The 17937-nt window shown below is 42.1% G+C and overlaps 1 protein-coding gene across 2 annotated transcripts in view; it reads left to right on the forward strand.

Annotated features, from left to right (window-relative positions):
• Positions 1–17937, forward strand: part of CADPS (calcium dependent secretion activator) — a 517790-nt gene that overhangs the window by 296523 nt on the left and 203330 nt on the right. For both annotated transcript variants that reach the window (XM_084840490.1, XM_084840489.1), the window contains exon 12: positions 5705–5841. In XM_084840490.1, coding sequence (XP_084696616.1) covers positions 5705–5841 — 137 coding nt within the window. The remainder of the gene's footprint in view (positions 1–5704; positions 5842–17937) is intronic.

A 17937-nucleotide genomic window follows, 5' to 3' on the forward strand; every position in this document is an offset into this window, starting at 1 on the left:
ATACTTTCCTAGCCCTAACTGGACATGCCAGCTGGACTTTCTGCATACAAGCATATGTTTTATATCCCTCCACCTTGGGGCATGTTCACGTGTACTCCAAGGGACGTCCCCCGCCCCTTTGAGCGGCAGCCCCATGTGCCTAACTGAACATCACTCCAGAGGATCTCTTGTTCTTTGGGATAGCTTTTCAAGAGTCACAGTGAGGTTGTAGTAGGGAAGGAGTGACTGACAAGCCCCCATTGACTCCTGGCCACTATCTTTTTTGTTTGAAAAAGTTTTAACTCAAGCAAAAATGTATACAGAAAAGCATGATACTATGAAAGGCTATAACCCCAAACTTGCAAGGAAGTCAGTATTGTTTGTGATGCTAATCTCCTATTACTGGATTTCCCCCCTTGAATTAACCATTTCCTTGGCCTACAGCCCAGTTTAAAATTAATCTTAAGTAAGACAAATGCTTCAACAGAAACACCTTGGAAAGGAATTGTATATGACTGTTGAAGTATACATTATGATTTATGCCATTGATAAAGTCTCAGAGTTTTAGAAGAATTGAAATATTTTATTGTGACCGGTGATTATCTAAGACCACTAACATTTATCTGTATATTTTGATAATGGCATAAAATCCTAATTCTACTTGATAATTGGTTACAATCTTTTTCAGACTGTACATAATATTTATATTTTAATATAGCTGGCAGGAATTACATTGAAACCATTGCATCCATATGTAATTTAAATTAGAGCAGGAGGAAAGGTAACAAGGGACAGTGGGTTTCGATACCATGCTTTGCTTTTGCTAGATAGTTTTAGTGCAAGTCTATATTTCTGCTCCAGACAAATCAACACTTGCTAAAAATGGAAGCCAATCAAAACCCCTAAAACAGCTTGCTGGTGCATTTATTTTATAGAGTTGGGGGGGGGAGGGGAACCAGCATTGCTAACTTAGGATGCTAATTAATATTGTATCTTCCAAGATAAATGCTAGGTATTCCAAAAAGCTGCAATGCTTTAGGAAGCCTAACATGTTAAGTTCCATGATGGAAGGAAGGTGGGATATAAATGTAATAAATAAATAAATGAAAGTTGTGTTTTGATGTCTAATATGCAGCACAGTCACCTTTGAAATCCATCTCCAATTTGAACCGTGTTTTATTGGGGGGGGGGGGCAAGGTCTTCTTTTGTTAGGATTCTTGTCCCCATTTCTTTATATTCAGATCTAAGAGAACAATTCCGAACAACATCAATACTGCAGTCTTCCCTATAGCTAGCAATTACTGAACAATGTATGTATAGAGTAAGGCCAATGGTGTTGTGCATTCTATATCTGGCTGTCCTGTGTGGATAGCCTTCTACAAGGAAACCATGCTAAGTGATCATATATGGAATGTACTGTAATCATGCAAACCCTCAGGCGTGGTGTAGAATACATCTTTTCACAGGGTCACTCTTAAGCAATGGCATAGGTACTGCCAATTCACTTTGCCAGTGGCTTAAACAGGGACACCTTGGTGGGGCCAGGCTGACTTCATGCGGAGGTGGCTTTTGGGATGAGCTGGAGCTTCTTCCTGGTTGTTGTGAGTAGTATGATTTCAAGCTTAAGCATTTGCTATCTGTGATCACTTAGCACACAGTGATTGTGTATACAGCCCCCATGTGGAGGGACTAGTTCACATAAATATGGCCCCTCATGAGCACAGCACAGCCACAAGCGTGATGACAGTACTGCACACTCCCAAGATGCTTGTCTGGGAGTTGCCAGCATGTGCCAAACACAGGTGACATGAAGGATTCTAAAGCTTGGAAACTAGGCTGAAGATTTATTAGCAGGTTGTTAAACTTCCAGTTGGTTGTATACACCGCATACAGTGTTCATCAGCTGTATTCACAGAACTGCAACCCTACCTCATCATGAGATTACTTGTGGCCATTTTGTGGTAGCCACATCATGGTGAATAACTGCATAGCAATTTATCTTGTGGATGTGTTTGACATGATGCATTGAACTGCCCCGTGCTGCCAAGAACATGAACAGTAAGCCTAAAGATGGACTGGCTTCTGAGAACGGATTCCTTACCTTTTCACAGCCAAGCCAGGGTATGGGGGAAGCATGGAAAGATGGTGAATATGATAGAATCAGGCTTTGGCTAGCCTAGTTGTAGGCCAAAACTTCTGGCCCTCCAGAAGTTTTGGCCTACAACTCCCATCATCCCTCACCACCGCTTGTGCTTGCTAAGGCTGATGAGAGTGGTAGGCCACAAGTTGCCCACACCTGGTTTAGACAAACTGCACATCACGTGGGAAAAAAAACATCCCTGGAATGTATCACTCTAAAGTGAAGGTGGAGGCAGCATGTATAAATGCTCCTCTTGGGAAATAGAGGGAGTCTCTTCTTACACATAGAAAATTCTATGTGTAATAATACACAATTTTTTTTTACACAAAATTCTATGTGTAAGAAGAGAAAGAAAGGGGGGAAAGATGTGTATCCTTTCCGCCTTTCTTTCTTGGAGGAAAGGATAGATTAGAAACCTTCTCCATGTTGTCTAGTTTTCTATGTACATGGAGCCCTTTTGAAATACGGGGAAGCAGTCAGTCATTCAGTTCCCCACCCATAGGTTGATATGGCACATTCCAGAAACAGTTTTGCCACATGATGTGCTGCACTTCAGGACACACAAGCAAGAATGGAATGGAACCCAGGACAGATAGTCGCAGACTCATGGGCCAGAGGAGATAGCTGCATGAGAGCAAGAAGAATGTTCCTTCAGGCAGGCAGAATTCTTTGTGAGGTACTGTCAAGTTGGTGTGTTAACCTATTGGCTGTTCTCAGGGGGTGGAGGCAGTGATTCCTGGGCAACCAGCTGTTCCTCATATTTGACGTAGCAGGCAGGGTTAGAAGCTAAATTCACATGCATATGTATTGAAAGCCCAGCTCTTTATCTTTGCAAATGGGATGTTTGTCATGCATTGATCCCATTCTTATGACCAGTTTCTACTACCGCTCAAAAGTGCTCATGTTATTCCACCCCTACAGAAAGCCAAATATACCACTTCACCCCATCTCTGGTGATAAGGAGTCATTTGAACCATTAAGAGGAAAGCACAGTTCAGATACATGTGTCCTGTTCAGTGAGGATTCTAGCCTCATGAAGGAAGAGAAGCCCTTTAAACTCTTAGCCAGCTTACTCTGGCTTCCTTATTAAAGCATCATAATTGACAAGGCACCATGGCTCATAATTGAAAAAGTCATGAAATATCTGAGCAGAACTGGCAAATGAAGGCCTCCAGCCAATTTGTCAGCTTGCAGTCTACGTGGGGAAATTTGAATGCTACAGTCTGACTATCTAAATCATAAAAGCTTGATGCAGCCTGTTAAAACTGCAAAGCTATTTATTTAATTATTCTGGGTGCTGTAGAACGTGAAACTGGAAGAGAGCAGATTTTTCTAAAAAGTCTTTACTGGTGTATTTGTATTAATCAAATCAATCTTGGCCAGGAGGGATAGAGGAAATGGGGCATCATCTGTCAAAACAGATAGAAACCATCTGATTGGTTGTTGAGAGTGTGCCACAATTCGAAACCCAAGGTTAGGCTGGACTGTGCTGAAGATCTTATGCCTGAAGGGAGAGTAAACTTGTAGCCTGATCCACAATTCTGTTAAGCCAAGTCATCTAGATGGAAAATAATTTAATTTAGTATTGTGGGAATCAGTAGAGACTAGAGAGACTTACATCCAAGTAGTTTGCATTAACTCTCACGTGGATACTCCATGACTCTAGATTGATTCGCATACAGAAATCAACTGTTGGCAGCATCCAGCGTGGTACAAACTGTATCCTTATTGCTAGGTATAAAAGAGAAATGGAAAACCAGTTATTGAACCAAATATATTCAAAACATGTCAGTACTGAATAAAATATGTAAAGTTATACCCTGGAATAACAGGGTGTATACCATTGGTAAGCTGCAATCATATCAACAGTAGGTTCCAGTGCATTCAGTGGGGCTTTCTTCAAAGTAAGCATGCATAGGTTCAGGTTTTAGTTCAAAATGTGCACAATCAAGAAAATAATACATTTGCTGAATTAACTGTTTCTTGCCATTAATTCATGTTTTACACTTTGCATGGGTAGCCTTTTAGAGAGCCAACATATTTTAGGTAGATGGTTACAAATGTAATATAAAGGTTATTTCTCTTCTTCATCTTCTGTTTAAAGACTCCTTAATATATGAGCCAGGCATTCTCAAAGCAATTTGTAACTAGATGCAGTACTTCCTAGTTAAGAAACCTTTAGCAGAAATCTCCTTTGTTTCTTTATAAGCACAGTTCCCATTGCTATTTTTTTGAAACCCAGCCTTTTTTTATTTCTTGTTGTACTTTTGAAGTAAGAGTCATCCCCAAGAAACTCCAGGTCTTCACTTTAAGTGTGTTATTGTGCCCTTCAGCTTGCTAATTCTCTTAAGACCCTAGGAAGCTGTAAACAAGGTGGGGATTTAAATTCTGCTTTCCTGCTTTATTTGTTAAGGATTTGGGCAAGACCTCATGTAGCAGAAAACTGAGTCAATGGAGAGAAGAAAGGAGTTTGAGAGGAAAGTGTATCTGAATTTAGTCTGTCCTGATGGAACAAAACATCAGGACTGGGAAGAGTGTCTTTTGTAACCAAGCCCCACACTGTGCTTGCTTCCTACTATTTAAGTATATGTTTAATTAATTTATGTGAGTAATAATTAGTATAGCCTCCAGGACTTTGTACTGACAGTCATCACCCTAAAATGAAATGAGTGAGTAGTACACTGAAGAAACTAAGATTGCAATGCTATGCCCACTCACTTAGGAGTAAGTTCTATTGAATTAAACGGGACTTACATCTGAGTAGACATGAATAGGCTCAGGCTGCATCTTATATCCATCCTCCCCCCAAAAAGGAAGACCAGCAGTTGAATCCTGAGATCGTTCCAGTTCTCTGTTGCAATTTTTAGTGGTTATCTAAAAATAATTATGCTACCTTATCACTGAAATGGAAATTGTACCTCCATAGAACTTTCCCACAATATTCAAAGAAGCATCCTTTTTGTTATTTTGGGTCTTTCAGGAAAGATTTAAATCTGCTGTAAACAAACAATAAGCCAAAAAAAGTAGATCTATATCTCTGACTGCAGGTTGAGCAGAAAAACAGATGGTATTTGGGTCCCAAAAAATCTAAATGCTTAGATGTTTCTGCTTAGTCAAACATAATAATTTTTTAAAACACAATGAACCACGTTTCCTTAGAATGGCAGAATCTATTACACTGGTTTAGAAATAAATAAATAAATAAATAAATAAATAGGAACTGGCTGAATGTTACAATCCCAAGTTGCTAGTTTGTTTTTGTTAAAAAAAAAAAAAAACAGAGAGAAAGAGAAAAGTTACTGGGCCTTTTTGTTCTCTTGTTCAGTACAGAATAAATGCACTCCAGTGAACGGGGCATAAGATGCTGATTTTAGTACCTTTGGCCTAAAGGCAATAAGCCAATCAATCAGTGTTGCAAGTTGACAATGGAAGCTGAAGAATAGATGGAGGCTTGTGAGACTGAAATTCAGCTAAGTGCTAGGGAGCAACTTCGTTCTCATGCTTCATGGTGTGTATTTGATGCATCTAATGCAATGCAATGTGTTTCTCTAAATTGTGTCTTTTTCTATATGTATAAATGAACAGATGCAGATAGAGCTCAAAAGCATGGCATGGATGAATTTATCTCTTCCAATCCCTGTAACTTTGACCACGCTGCACTCTTTGAGATGCTTCAGCGCCTCACTTTGGACCACAGACTTAATGATTCCTATTCGTGTCTGGCAAGTATACTCTTTGGTCTATGCAATATAAATGTTGGGCACCAAAATCTGATCTGGTGAAAGTTTGTGCCATGCAATTAGTGGAAGGAGTGCCTGCTTACTCCAGGTCCGAATTTGGCCCCAAGAGATATTCTGTTTCAGAAACATCCTGTATTGACGTACTGCCTTTCCTAGAAACCAGTTCTGCACACCATAGGGATTCATGCTTCCTTTTCAGTATATTGTTAACATTCAAACATTATCAAGCAAGAAAAAGCAGCGGCACCCATATTTTAGTGTCCATCTTTGCCTCTGATCATATCCTAACCAGCAATGTCAGTGGTATTCATTAACCATGAATAAATGTAGCCATTGGAAATGTGTGTGTCAGGAAGGATCCTACAGAACCATTACATTTCTGTTTAGTAAATGTGAAGATACCAAAAGTTGAGTTTGATCCCTCAGTTAGTCTTTACTTGATTATTCTGTTATACCTTCAGAACATTACATGTTTTGTGTGCAATGCATATCCCATTAAAGGCAGTGTTATATTTTGCATATTCTAACGATGGCAGAATTACAGTTCTGATACACCACATTGGACCTTCATTCAAATGCATTGAATCTTTTTGGTCAACATTCTTTAGAGCTTCTAAATACTTTGGAAAATAGTTGAATACCAGACTTTAAATTATTATTATTAAAATGTTCATAATTTATGACAAGGCTGCAGTCTTAAACACACTTTTGGGGAAAGAAACCCAACTGAATACAGTGGGACTTACCTCTGAGTAAATATCCATAGGATTGTGCTGTTAGAGTGCAATCCTACATATGGTTACTTGGAAGTAAGTCCCACTTTGTTCAACAAGTCTTACTTCCCAAGTAAATATGCATAGGATTGCAACCTTAAAATGTTTATTTAAAAGAAAATAATGGAAGTTAATTTTTGCAATAATAATAAAATTATTTTTTCCATTTTTAAAACATTTTAAAACTACATTTTTCTTCTTTAAGATATGCAGATCGTCTTATAGCAAAGTTTTAAAAAATGAATATGTTTTCTTTTGCATGACTTAATTTGCACTTGTGCTTACCAAGAGCCTACCCTGGTGACCGTTTCTTCCCAAAAGGGCCTGAGCAACAGCTCTTCTCATCTTAAGACCAAGAATGCAGGAAATCTGTGAACAGGATTTCCTGTGATTTCTAATCAGCTACTGGGGGGTGGTAGTGGTGGTAGTGGTGGAAGGAGGGCAGAACATTGGAGGCAGATGTCAAGGACCCCATTCAGCAGACTGGGTTACCACATTTTGGAGTAAGTAATACACATTACAATCTAAAGCAGAGGTGGGGAACATAATGCCCTCCAGATACTGGTGAACTACAAATTCCATCAGCCCTAGGCAACATAGGCAATGGTGAGGGATGAAGGGAGTTGCAGTGTAAGCACATCTGGAGGATCACACTTTCCTAAAGGACATAAGACCAGACTCAAAAATTACCTAAATACTCGACCACAGTGGGGTGGGAGGTGATTTGGTTCAGGACTATGCATGGAGGGGGAGCAACCCTTTCCCCTGTGCGCTTTCCAAATTAAGTTCCACTCCCCAAAGCTTCTGTTGCCACACAGAACAAAATATGCAGATTCCTATGAATTGCTGTCAAGGCAGATAATTTTAAATTGGGAAAATGGCATGGGGAAAAGGGTTAGCCTCCTGCCCATGGTTTCACACCTAGTTTGTCCCTTAGAAGGTCAACACTGGATTTCCGACCAGTCATTACAGCTTTCACATTGGGGCTGGGATTTTTCATTGATGTTTTTAGGCACTATCGCAGTTCAAATGACAAAAAGAATTAGGCACTGACAGGGTGAAATATTTATTTATTTAAAAGACTGACATTCTGCCTTTCGCCATAGAAGCTTTTAAAACAGAAATGATTTAGATGCTTTATAAAACAAAGCAAAAGTAGAAACCATCCATTCAAAATACAAAACAATAAAATTATACTATTACTGTAGTAAAGGCAGAAACAATCAACAGAAACTCAGTGGGTAGGAGCCAATAGTGGCCTGCCACTGGCAGCCATCACCGCCAGCCCTGGTGTGCGCGCAGCTGCTCTGGTGGTAGCATGCATACAGCCCCTACCGCTGATGGCAGTGCAAATTTCTGGAAGGGGCAGGTTGCGTCTTCCAGAAATAAGTGTTTCCAGTCGTTTGGGGGGGGTTGCCCCCAGAAGTGCTACATCACCTCCGCCAGTGGTAGGGGCCGCACGTGCACCAGGACTGGTGGTGCTGTCTGCCAACGGTAGGGCACTGTTGCATCCTACCCTGAGAGCCAGTGTGTTGTAGTGGTTAAAGTACTGGACTGGGACGCAGGAGATCTGGGTTTTAGTTCCCACTTGGCCATGAGGCTTCTTGGGTGACTTTGGCCAGTCACTGACTCTCCAGCTACCCTACCTCACAGGAATGTTGTGAGGATAAAATGGAGAGGAGGAGAACTATGTGAGCTGCCTTGGGTTCCTTTCAAGAGGAAAAAAGGCAGGATATAAAAGCAATTATCAACATCATAATACATACATACATACATACACATTAACACCACCAACAACAAAAACATCTAAAACAGCAATAAATACATCATCAATTAAAAGCCCAGGGGAATAACATTGTCACCACTCAGCTAACTTCAGAAATCAGGGGCGCCCAAAAGGCTTTACAGAGTGGCTTGACCTGAAGACATAAAGGCTTTGACGGTGAAAACCTGTGCCTTCAGTTTGTTTGTTCCTTTGTTTTATTTAAAAGATGTATAGACTGCTTTTAAGAATAAAAGGCAGCTTCCAAAATAAATACAAATTACAATCAGCTTGGAACATTAGTAATAAGAACTAGCAATAATTATCCAGCCCAGAAAGATACTAGTAAAAACCAATAATAAGTACACCTAAAATTGATAGCAGCCCAATAAAACCCATGTTATGAAAAAGCCACAGAAAACAAATGAGTCTTTAAGTCCTGGAAATAAACTGAAAGCCGGTGAAGTTTAATATAACAACTGGTCAGTTGCAGTCAATATTCTTATGGGCATTTTAACATAAGAAGAGCCATGCTGGATCAGACCAAAGGGCTATCTAGTCCAGCATTCTGTTCCCACCAGGGCTGGCTCTACCATTTGCAGAGTGAGGTGGTTGCCTCAGGCAACTGATTTTGGGTGTCATGAGAAGGCAGTAAATTGTTAATTTGTTATTATTGTGTTTTTACTCCCAGGAAGACACACTTGTGGGGTTTTCCGCCTCAGATACCAATATAACTTGGTCAGCCATGGGTACTATGCAGTTTGATTGGGGGCAGGGGGGAGAGTAATTTGCTGTTTGGCCTCAGGTAGCAAAATGTCTTGGGCCAACCCTAGTTCTGACAGAGGCTAACCAGATGCCTATGTGAAACCCACAAGCAGGGTATGAGAACAATAACACCCTCCCACACATGTTCCCCAGCAACTGGTATTCAGAGGCAAACTGACTCTGAACATGGAGATTATATCCAGCCATCTTGCCTTGTAGCCATTGATAGTTCACAGCCAGCTGAAGTTTTTGAGTAGTCTTCAATGGTAACCCCATATACAGCGCATTGCAGGAATCAAGTCTAGATGTTACCAGATCATGGACAACTAGTGCAGGGCTCTCTCTGTCCAGGAGGGACTGGCACCCTAGACTAAGCTGGTGAAGGAACTTTGTGTCAAAGGTGCTACATGGGCTTCCAAGGTGAAGGCCAGATCTAATAACAACCTCAAGCAGAGCCAGCATGAGCACCTTGGGCACCTGCTAGAACATGGCCATGTGTCTTCTTTTACACGAGATAGTCCTCTATCTGAAGAGTGAATAGAGGGTTGTCCTCTATTTAACAGCATCCTCTATTTGGAGGACTGTCCTGTTGAATTCCAGTTTAAAGATAAAGAACCGTAAGAACTGTTGCCCATGAAGAATTAGCATCTGGGCAGCAGACTGAGCAGACAGGCACACAGGTCACCTGATCACAGTCTTTCACACTATGTTGAGATTACAGTATTTCTATTTAGGTTATAATAATTATTTTAAATTTGCATCTATACATAAAAATTAGCATATGTAAATTTTATGCAAAGCGGTGTCCTCATTTGTCATCTTTTTTGGTGGTATATTTCCTCTTCTTCTTTTTTGATGATTCATGAGTGGCCACCCTAGCAGCTGCCAGAGCTGCATCAACCTCACTGCTGGTGCCTGCCCTAGGCCCTGCTTTAAAGAAAAAGATTTCTGGCCCACAACCCATGAGCCAGGCTGAATCACCTGTTCAGGTGATTCAGACTGGGAAGGGCTGCAAATCATGCTCCCCCCTACTGCTGGGAGGGCCCCTGCGGGCACCGCCATCACCACCCAAGCCGCCACCCCCGCCCCTGCTGTGTGAAGAGTTGGGAGGAAAGTGGCAAGCAAGCAAGGCTCCTTGGAGGAGAAAGAGTCACCCCCATTCTCTGCCTCTGAGCACTCCGCCAAAGTGAGAAATCAGACAGGTGGGCTCTTCAGAAAGGTGCCCAGGCCTCACTGCTGCACTTTCAGGGGCCCTTCCTCAAAATGAGGCATTGGGAGGTGGTCCCGGAGACTGCCTGTGTTAATCAACTGTAGCACATCATTGGCATAAGAGAAAGGTGGGTGGAGGGAAGAAACAGCTTTCTTTTTAAATGCTTGTTCACCATGTGTAGCCAGACAAGCATCTATTTACCAAACTTCTTTGAGGGCCATTGGTTGCCTCTGACTCTGATTCTATTATTCCACATAGCTGCTTAGCTCTGTGATCAGTGTTTAAAGTAAGTGTATGTGTGTATGCGTTTCTTATTTGAATTTTTTTTTTTTTTAAGTGAAACCTTTGCTTTAGAATTGGATATCTTGGGTTTGCTGGTAGATTGTTCCTGCAATCCTACCAGAAAAACCAAAGATTAGGAATAACAGTCTATCTATATCTACACACACACACACACTTAACTTGTTTGTCTGTATCTCTTTCATGTGGGAGACAGGTTAGCTCCCTCTGCAGGATCCTAAAGCTTGAGTTTATTATTATGTGTATAATACATTGGGTAATCCTCCCTCCATGCACACATATTCATAGACACAAATGCTCAATACAGGATGATGAAAGTGGTGCTATGTGCACGTGCACACGCGCGCGCCCCCACACACACACATGTACACTTTTCATTGGAAGGTAAAAGGTGTTCAGTCATTGACATGTAACACACAAGATGCAGAGAGCAATCCTATGGCCACTAGACAGTGTCTAGAGAGCCATAGGATTTCTCAGTTCCCAGGATCCTAGGTTGGAGCCAGGATTCCAACCACAGTTGCCAGGAACCACTCTCCCCACCACCTCCCCTGCCACTTCAGAGGTGGTATGGTTCTCGCCAGTTTCTGCACTTGGAAACAGAGTTCGGAGAGGGTGAATAGTGGGCATTCCCAGGGGCAGAGAGGGGAGGAGACTGTGGAAGCCGCTTACACAGTTTCTATGTGCCACTGTAATGGCCCCAGGAGTGTAACCGAGTCACCTGTAGTTTTAGAGGGGCCTAGAGATCCATAGTGCTCTCTTTAGGTTCATTATAAGTGCAATTTCCTTGCTAGTGGATGAGTCAAAGGTTGATAGCGCAGCCTCAGCACATTCCATGCTAATGAAGGCTAGTATCTTATCAGGGCCTAGGATGTGCCTGAGAAGTGGGGCTATGCTTATGCCGAGTTACAGGTGTCTCTGCTAGGAAAGTTCTGATCGTTTTCCTTCTGAACAAGTACTGTGAGTCTATGCTGGGAAAGTTGCAGATGAACGCTAATTAACGCTTGCTGCTGTCATGCTGCCACCTCACTGCTGACATGTATAGTATAAAACCCATTTTACCCCATGGCTCTGGGTTCAGAGAAGCTGTCTGATCCAACCATTGGGTACGCCTGTGTGCTGTAAGTGTCAGGAGCGCCCTTGCTGCCTTCTGAAATCCTCAAGTAGCCAGAATCAACATGCAGATGATAGGGCTCTTTTCCAAGGCTTTATTTCCGTTCAACCTAATGACGCTTACAGATGCCAATTGCCTGAGCCTAATGAGGGAAACTTAAGAGAGCTGCCTACCAGGGGTTTCTAGCCTTAGGGAATCAGTTGGTCTCCATTTGGAGGGAAAAGGTGGGAAGTCTCTGAACGTAAGGGCTAGGAGGCAAAAGTCCACCCCTTTCTCGTGGGGCATCGGGGCACAGCTGTTGTCGTCGCGCCAAGCAGACTGAGTGCCTCCTCTCGGCGCCCTCCATCTCCCGCTTGTCCCTGCACCAGCACCTCACATCCCAAAGCTCCAATTGTCCCTCCCTCTCCCTGCCAGGGTCACTGCCACTCTCAGGAATGTGAGCAGGGAGGGGCTCTCCCTCCAGTGGTGTCTCTGAACAGCGCGCGGTTTCCTCTCCCACGGTTTCTATCTCTTCCTCAGAATTAGAACTGCTTTGGGGCTCTATGGGCTCCGATCCAACCCTGACAGTAATTATTCAGTAAAGGCTCTTTGTAAGCAAACCTGAGCCTGGGTTATAATTATCTCGGCATACAGCCTCCCAGCCAAAAACAGCTGGCTAGCCAAAAAAGCAGGGCAGGCAGAGTGCAGAGGAAAGGATCCCTTTTGTGCTTCACCGACCCTGCATAGGACAGACTATCCTGATAGGACTGTGCCCTCAGAGAAACTAAACATCCAGAATGCCCAGCTGCCTTATGTCGGAAGCTGCCTTATACAAAGCCAGACCATTGGTCCATCTAGCCCAGTATCGCCGACTGACTGGCAGCAGCTGTCCAGGGTTTCCAGCAGAATTTTTTCCTAGCCCTACCTGAAGAAGCTGGGATTGCACCTGGGACCTTCTGCACGCAAAGCAGGTGCTCTGCCACTGAGCTGCAGCCAATTTCCATTCCTTATTTCCTCCATTTCCAGTGAGGGGTCAGTGATTGTGTGGAGGCTTTTATGCTTTGGCATCATTAAAAACAAAAAAGAGGTTTTATATTTTGCCATTAAAATGACTGAGACTGAAGAAAAGTGCCTTATATTCCTGTTCCACAATATGTGGAATAATATGAAAATTTAAACACAATATTTAGAAGCTTGGCCCATTTATTTCTCTCTCTCTCTCTCTCTCTCTCTCTCTGTGTGTGTGTGTGTGTGTGTGTGTAAGAGAGAGGGGGGGGAGGGAAGTGTTAATTCCATACTAAAGATATCAAACCAAGTTCTCTACTGCTGAGCTTCACACTACGATTGACACACTAAAATTTGTCATGCCACAAATAAGTTCTAAATACTAACTAAGATTTGGTATTTCAAGCCAATTTTTGTGCCACAAATAAAACCTAAATACTAAACTACTGAACCGGTTATCTCTGTCCTGACTGGAAACCTGCTCCAGTAAACACAATGGGCAGAATCCAATGGGGTGCTTACTCCCACGCCGATTCCTTTCCGCCCCACCAATTCCCTTCCACAAGCAGTGGCTCCTGCCAATTCCATTGCACGAGCAGGACTCACTGCTTACACAAGGGAGATTTGGCACTTCCCAGGGGAAGCCCTGAAACAAGTTTTTTTCTGGAAGGAGGCAGGTCGGCAAAGCTCCCTTATGAGAGTTCCGCTGACCTGCTTCCTTCCAGAAACAAGCGTTTCCACTTGTTTTGGGTTTTCCTGGAAGCGCTAAATCTCCATTGCGCAAGCAGTGAGGGCCGCTGCAGAACAGAATTGGTGTGGTGTAAAAGAATCTTCAGGGTTGTAAGCACCCCGTTGGATTCTGCCCATTGTGGAAGGATGCGCTAAAAGATACTAGATTGCTATTTCCCTGCATGGAAGAGAAAGGAAAACGGAAACTGTGCGAGCCAGCCTTTAGCGGACAACTGACAGGTGAATCAGGACAGAGGCATCCTAGGGAAACTGGAGCAAATGTAGGGGAGGGCATTGGCTCTCTGAATTTAGAATGAATATAACACTCCTCCCTCTTAGTTGGAAATTGCGCTTCCACTATTTTTCTTATGGGAAATCTTTTTCACTTTGTCATATTTCCATAAAAGATCAGAAGGCTGAGAGATGCACTATAAAGCAGCATCCTTGCTCTTTCTTATGCTCATGCTATATAGAAGCCTTCCCCAACCTGGCACCTTCCAGATGTGCTGGACCACAACTCTCATAATTTCCAGTCAGCATTGCAGTTTAACACATCTGGAAGATGCCAGGTTGGGGGAGGCTGCTGTATAGCTTCACTTGATTTCCCACGGTCTGACAGAGGCAGAATTCTGTATGAAAACAAAGAAATTGACTTATCACAGATAAGACAGAGGTGACACTTCTTGGCAGGGAGATGCATTTGGGAGATGAAGCAGAGGTGTTGTTGGCACCATTTACTGGAGCTGCCTGCCACTGTTTTCATAGACATGGGCTCCCCTGAGTTCATCTTTGCAAATGGTCTTTTAGAAGAGGCCTGTGCCTGTCCATTATTTGCACTTTCTCCCTTCTAAGCACTCAGAAGCCACAGAGATAAGACAGCTCTCTTCTTTAAGGTTGCAATGAAACCAAAATGGCAGATTTTAATGAAAATTCATATTCAAACACTTCTAAGGTTTTGCACAAAAAAATTAGTTGTATTGAAAATTAGGGGAAACGCAGGCTTTTTGAAAATGTCAGACTGAATTAATCCAAAACATTTAGTGTTTTTAAATGAGAAAAGTCAGCAGTTTAAATGTTCAACAGGAAATTCTGGAAGGCTCAGTCTTGGAGTGTTATGTGAATGCTCTTTCAGTCTTGCCTGTGAACTTCTTGTCAAAAGTTTAATTTTGAATTTTAATTCAACTTTTTGTTAATTTGAGATGTAAATATTCTAAATAAAGTTTGGTGGGACAATTCTCAATTTTTTAGCACCACTTTCACCAATTTTGCCATTCTAAAACAATTTCATTTTTATTTCAGATGAGATTTTTAAAAAATTTATACTTAGTAGATAAGTACCTTAAGCCTACCCAAGATTTTCCCAACTGTACTCCAGCTCTGCAGTAACAATCTGTGAAGAAATTCCTGAGATCTAGGATCATGAAGGCTAGGACTCAAATATGTTATCCTTTTTCCTGCCTAGAAGCTGACTGAGGGTTTGAGAGATGACATGAGTTTGTTAGTTTGGGTCTGGAGAGGATATAAAATTACAAAGGATTCCTGGTGTGCGAACATCAACCTTCTGCTGGAATGATACTGACTCTGGGGAAGTTTCCATGGCAGATATAGTCCAGTCTCAATTGGCACATTCCATGAGAGAGACTATGAAAGACAAGTGTCAGTGACAGGGTAAAATTCTCCCACATATGAGTTGCAGTAACTCTTTCATGATTTGTGATCGGAACTAGAAAATATATGGCACACAGGCAAGGAGTAAATTGGAATGTATTCAAGGTAGATAAACAATCTCAGAAAAGGGGGCTTTCAGAAAGGAGGAAGGAGACAACAAAACTAAGGAACAACATAGATTCACAAATGCAGAGCACAAAATGAAACACAGCCTTCAGTTCACCAACCTGGCTGCAATCACTTGCTGTTTGTTCGTTCTTTTTTTACAGGCACCATTTTATTTATTTAAGGCCAAATATCAAATTTAAGGTATTTAAGGCCAAATATCAAATAAGACATAGTAGTCTTCTACAATCCTGAATGCTTTGTAGGCATTTTGCCTTAATCTGTAACTCTTGTTCCGTGCCTCAGCAAAATCCCCAATTCAGCCCATTAGTTATGTATGTGACAGCATAGCCAGCGCATGACTACATCAGAGGTAAATGCTGTTGCCTGTTTTTCCTGGGGTTTAGAAAAAGAGAAGACAAATATCAGTGGCAGATACTACGATAAACTATACATCAAGATCAAGGAATAAAATTGCACCCTTGAATCAAGTGAAAGAGTGCAGGGGCAATTTTGTTCTTGTTGTTGAAATATGCAACTCATTGGACTCTTTCTCAAATATGGTCAGAAAAATATCATGTGTTGCTCTTTTAATATATATAATTTAACTGAATCTGCAGGTCTTTCTCTCATTTGTAGTTTTCAGTAGCTGTATTTTTTTTTCTGGAATTCTAAATCCCAGTGCCTGGAAATCAGTATGCCTTTTACTTTACTTCCCCCGCCCTGCATATTGCCAAAATGTTAATGAAAATAGAAACCACCTGGAATTTCTTAAGTAGGGGAAATATTTCTGCTTCAGCCCTCACTAAAAAGCAAATTTTCAGTAGCTCTTTTGAAGTGAAACAGAGAAAAGAAACCGCCATCAGAGGACTCTTATGACAGCCCACCTTCTGCGTTATTCTCAATCGGCATCTTCGTTTTCACACATGCGCTTTCTGGCGATTAGAGTAATGAAAGGAATGATGTCTGTTTCCCTTGCCTTTGATTCTGCCCCTCATTATTTTAATCGCTTTTCAATCTGTTCTGGAGTTGGCCCAACAAGAATAAGCAAATCCCTTCGACGGAGTTCTTAATTGATATTTCTTCAACTCTCCTCAACAGTAGCTATTTTGGCATCCAGAAAAGATTTGGTGTCATCCGAGTGGTAGAAAATATATTTTAATCTTTTCACAGCAGCGTCATTTCAAAGACGTAGCATTTGGGGTGGCAGATGGGGTGGCAAAGAAGTTGCCTAGAGGGGCAGGGCACTGATCTAGTCGCCGCAGGAACTTTTCAATTAAAAGATGAAAGATTTTGCAGTTTTGAAGCATAATAGAGATACATCTTATCAATTGTTCAGCATCCCTATCAATACTGAGGGCTTTGAATGTGCAATATGATTGCATTTCTGTTGTATTTACAGAATTTCAAAACAGGTGAGAGAGATTCTACCTGAGGAGCTACCATTGCTGTCTTCGTAATGGGAGTTCCTCTTCTTCAAAATGATGGGATCGTGAGCTGGCATGCTGGGATAGATTTACAAAGATTCTCCCTTATTAATTCGTGCCTATGTAACCTTGAAACTTCACTATTATAACACTTCTTAACATGTGCAGCTGCCCCTGTAGATTGTTCAGAGAAATCAACTAATGCAAATACGATAGGCTGCTGAGAGAAGAATATCGCTGTGCTTGCAATACACCTGAGTAGGGACTGGCTTCCCACAACCTTCAAGTCATACTCCAGGGTCTTAGTATTGACCTATAAAGCCCTTAAAGCTTAAACAGCATAAGCCTTGTATATATTAAGAGACCTACCCATGTTATAAGGTGCTTCCTTCTATAAGTTTCTGTCGCCATGATCAGACCAGAGTAGCTTGTAGATCTTAGGAACACAGGAAGCTGTCCAGCCATTGGTTTATCTAGTCCAGTATGGTTGACACTGCCTGCCAGTGGTTCTCTAGTTTTTCAGGCAGATTTCTCTCCTAACCCTACCTGGAGATTCCAAGGATTGAACCTGGGACATTTTGCATCGAAGCATGTGCTCTACCAGTGGGAGATGGCTCCTCCCCTATGGGCCCCTCTTGCTCCCTGTACCTTCTCTGTCTTTGTCTAGAGAGACATTCACCCTTAGCCCTATGCAACCATTTCATCTGTGTATACAGAAGAATGCTGGCGGTGGAGTATGGGATCACAAATGCTGTCCCTGTCCCCAGTCTTCATGGATTCAAGAACTCATCCCCATCGTACGAGAATCCATCTGTGGTCTTCTCCAGCACCACAGTTCGAAAGCATCAATTCTTCGGCGCTCAGCCTTCCTTATAGTCCAGCTCTCACAGCCATACATTACTACTGGGAAAACCATAACTTTGATTAGACGGACCTTTGTCGGCAAGGTGATGTCTCTGCTTCTTACTATGTTGTCTAGGTTTGCCATAGCTTTCCTCCCCAGGAGCAAGCGTCTTTTAATTTCATGGCTACAGTCACCGTCTGCGGTGATCTTGGAGCCCAAGAAAGTAAAATCTGTCACTGCTTCCTTTTCTTCCCCTTCTATATGCCAGGAAGTGATGGGGCCAGATGCCATGATCTTAGTTTTTTTAATGTTGAGTTTCAAACCAGCTTTTGCACTCTCCACTTTCACCCCCAACAAGAGGCTCTTTAGATCCTCTTTGCTTTCTGCCATTAGGGTG

Source organism: Heloderma suspectum, chromosome 2, assembly GCF_057233095.1.
Source record: "Heloderma suspectum isolate Gila_16-S chromosome 2, 16-S_ref, whole genome shotgun sequence".
In the NCBI taxonomy this organism is placed as follows: domain Eukaryota; kingdom Metazoa; phylum Chordata; class Lepidosauria; order Squamata; family Helodermatidae; genus Heloderma; species Heloderma suspectum.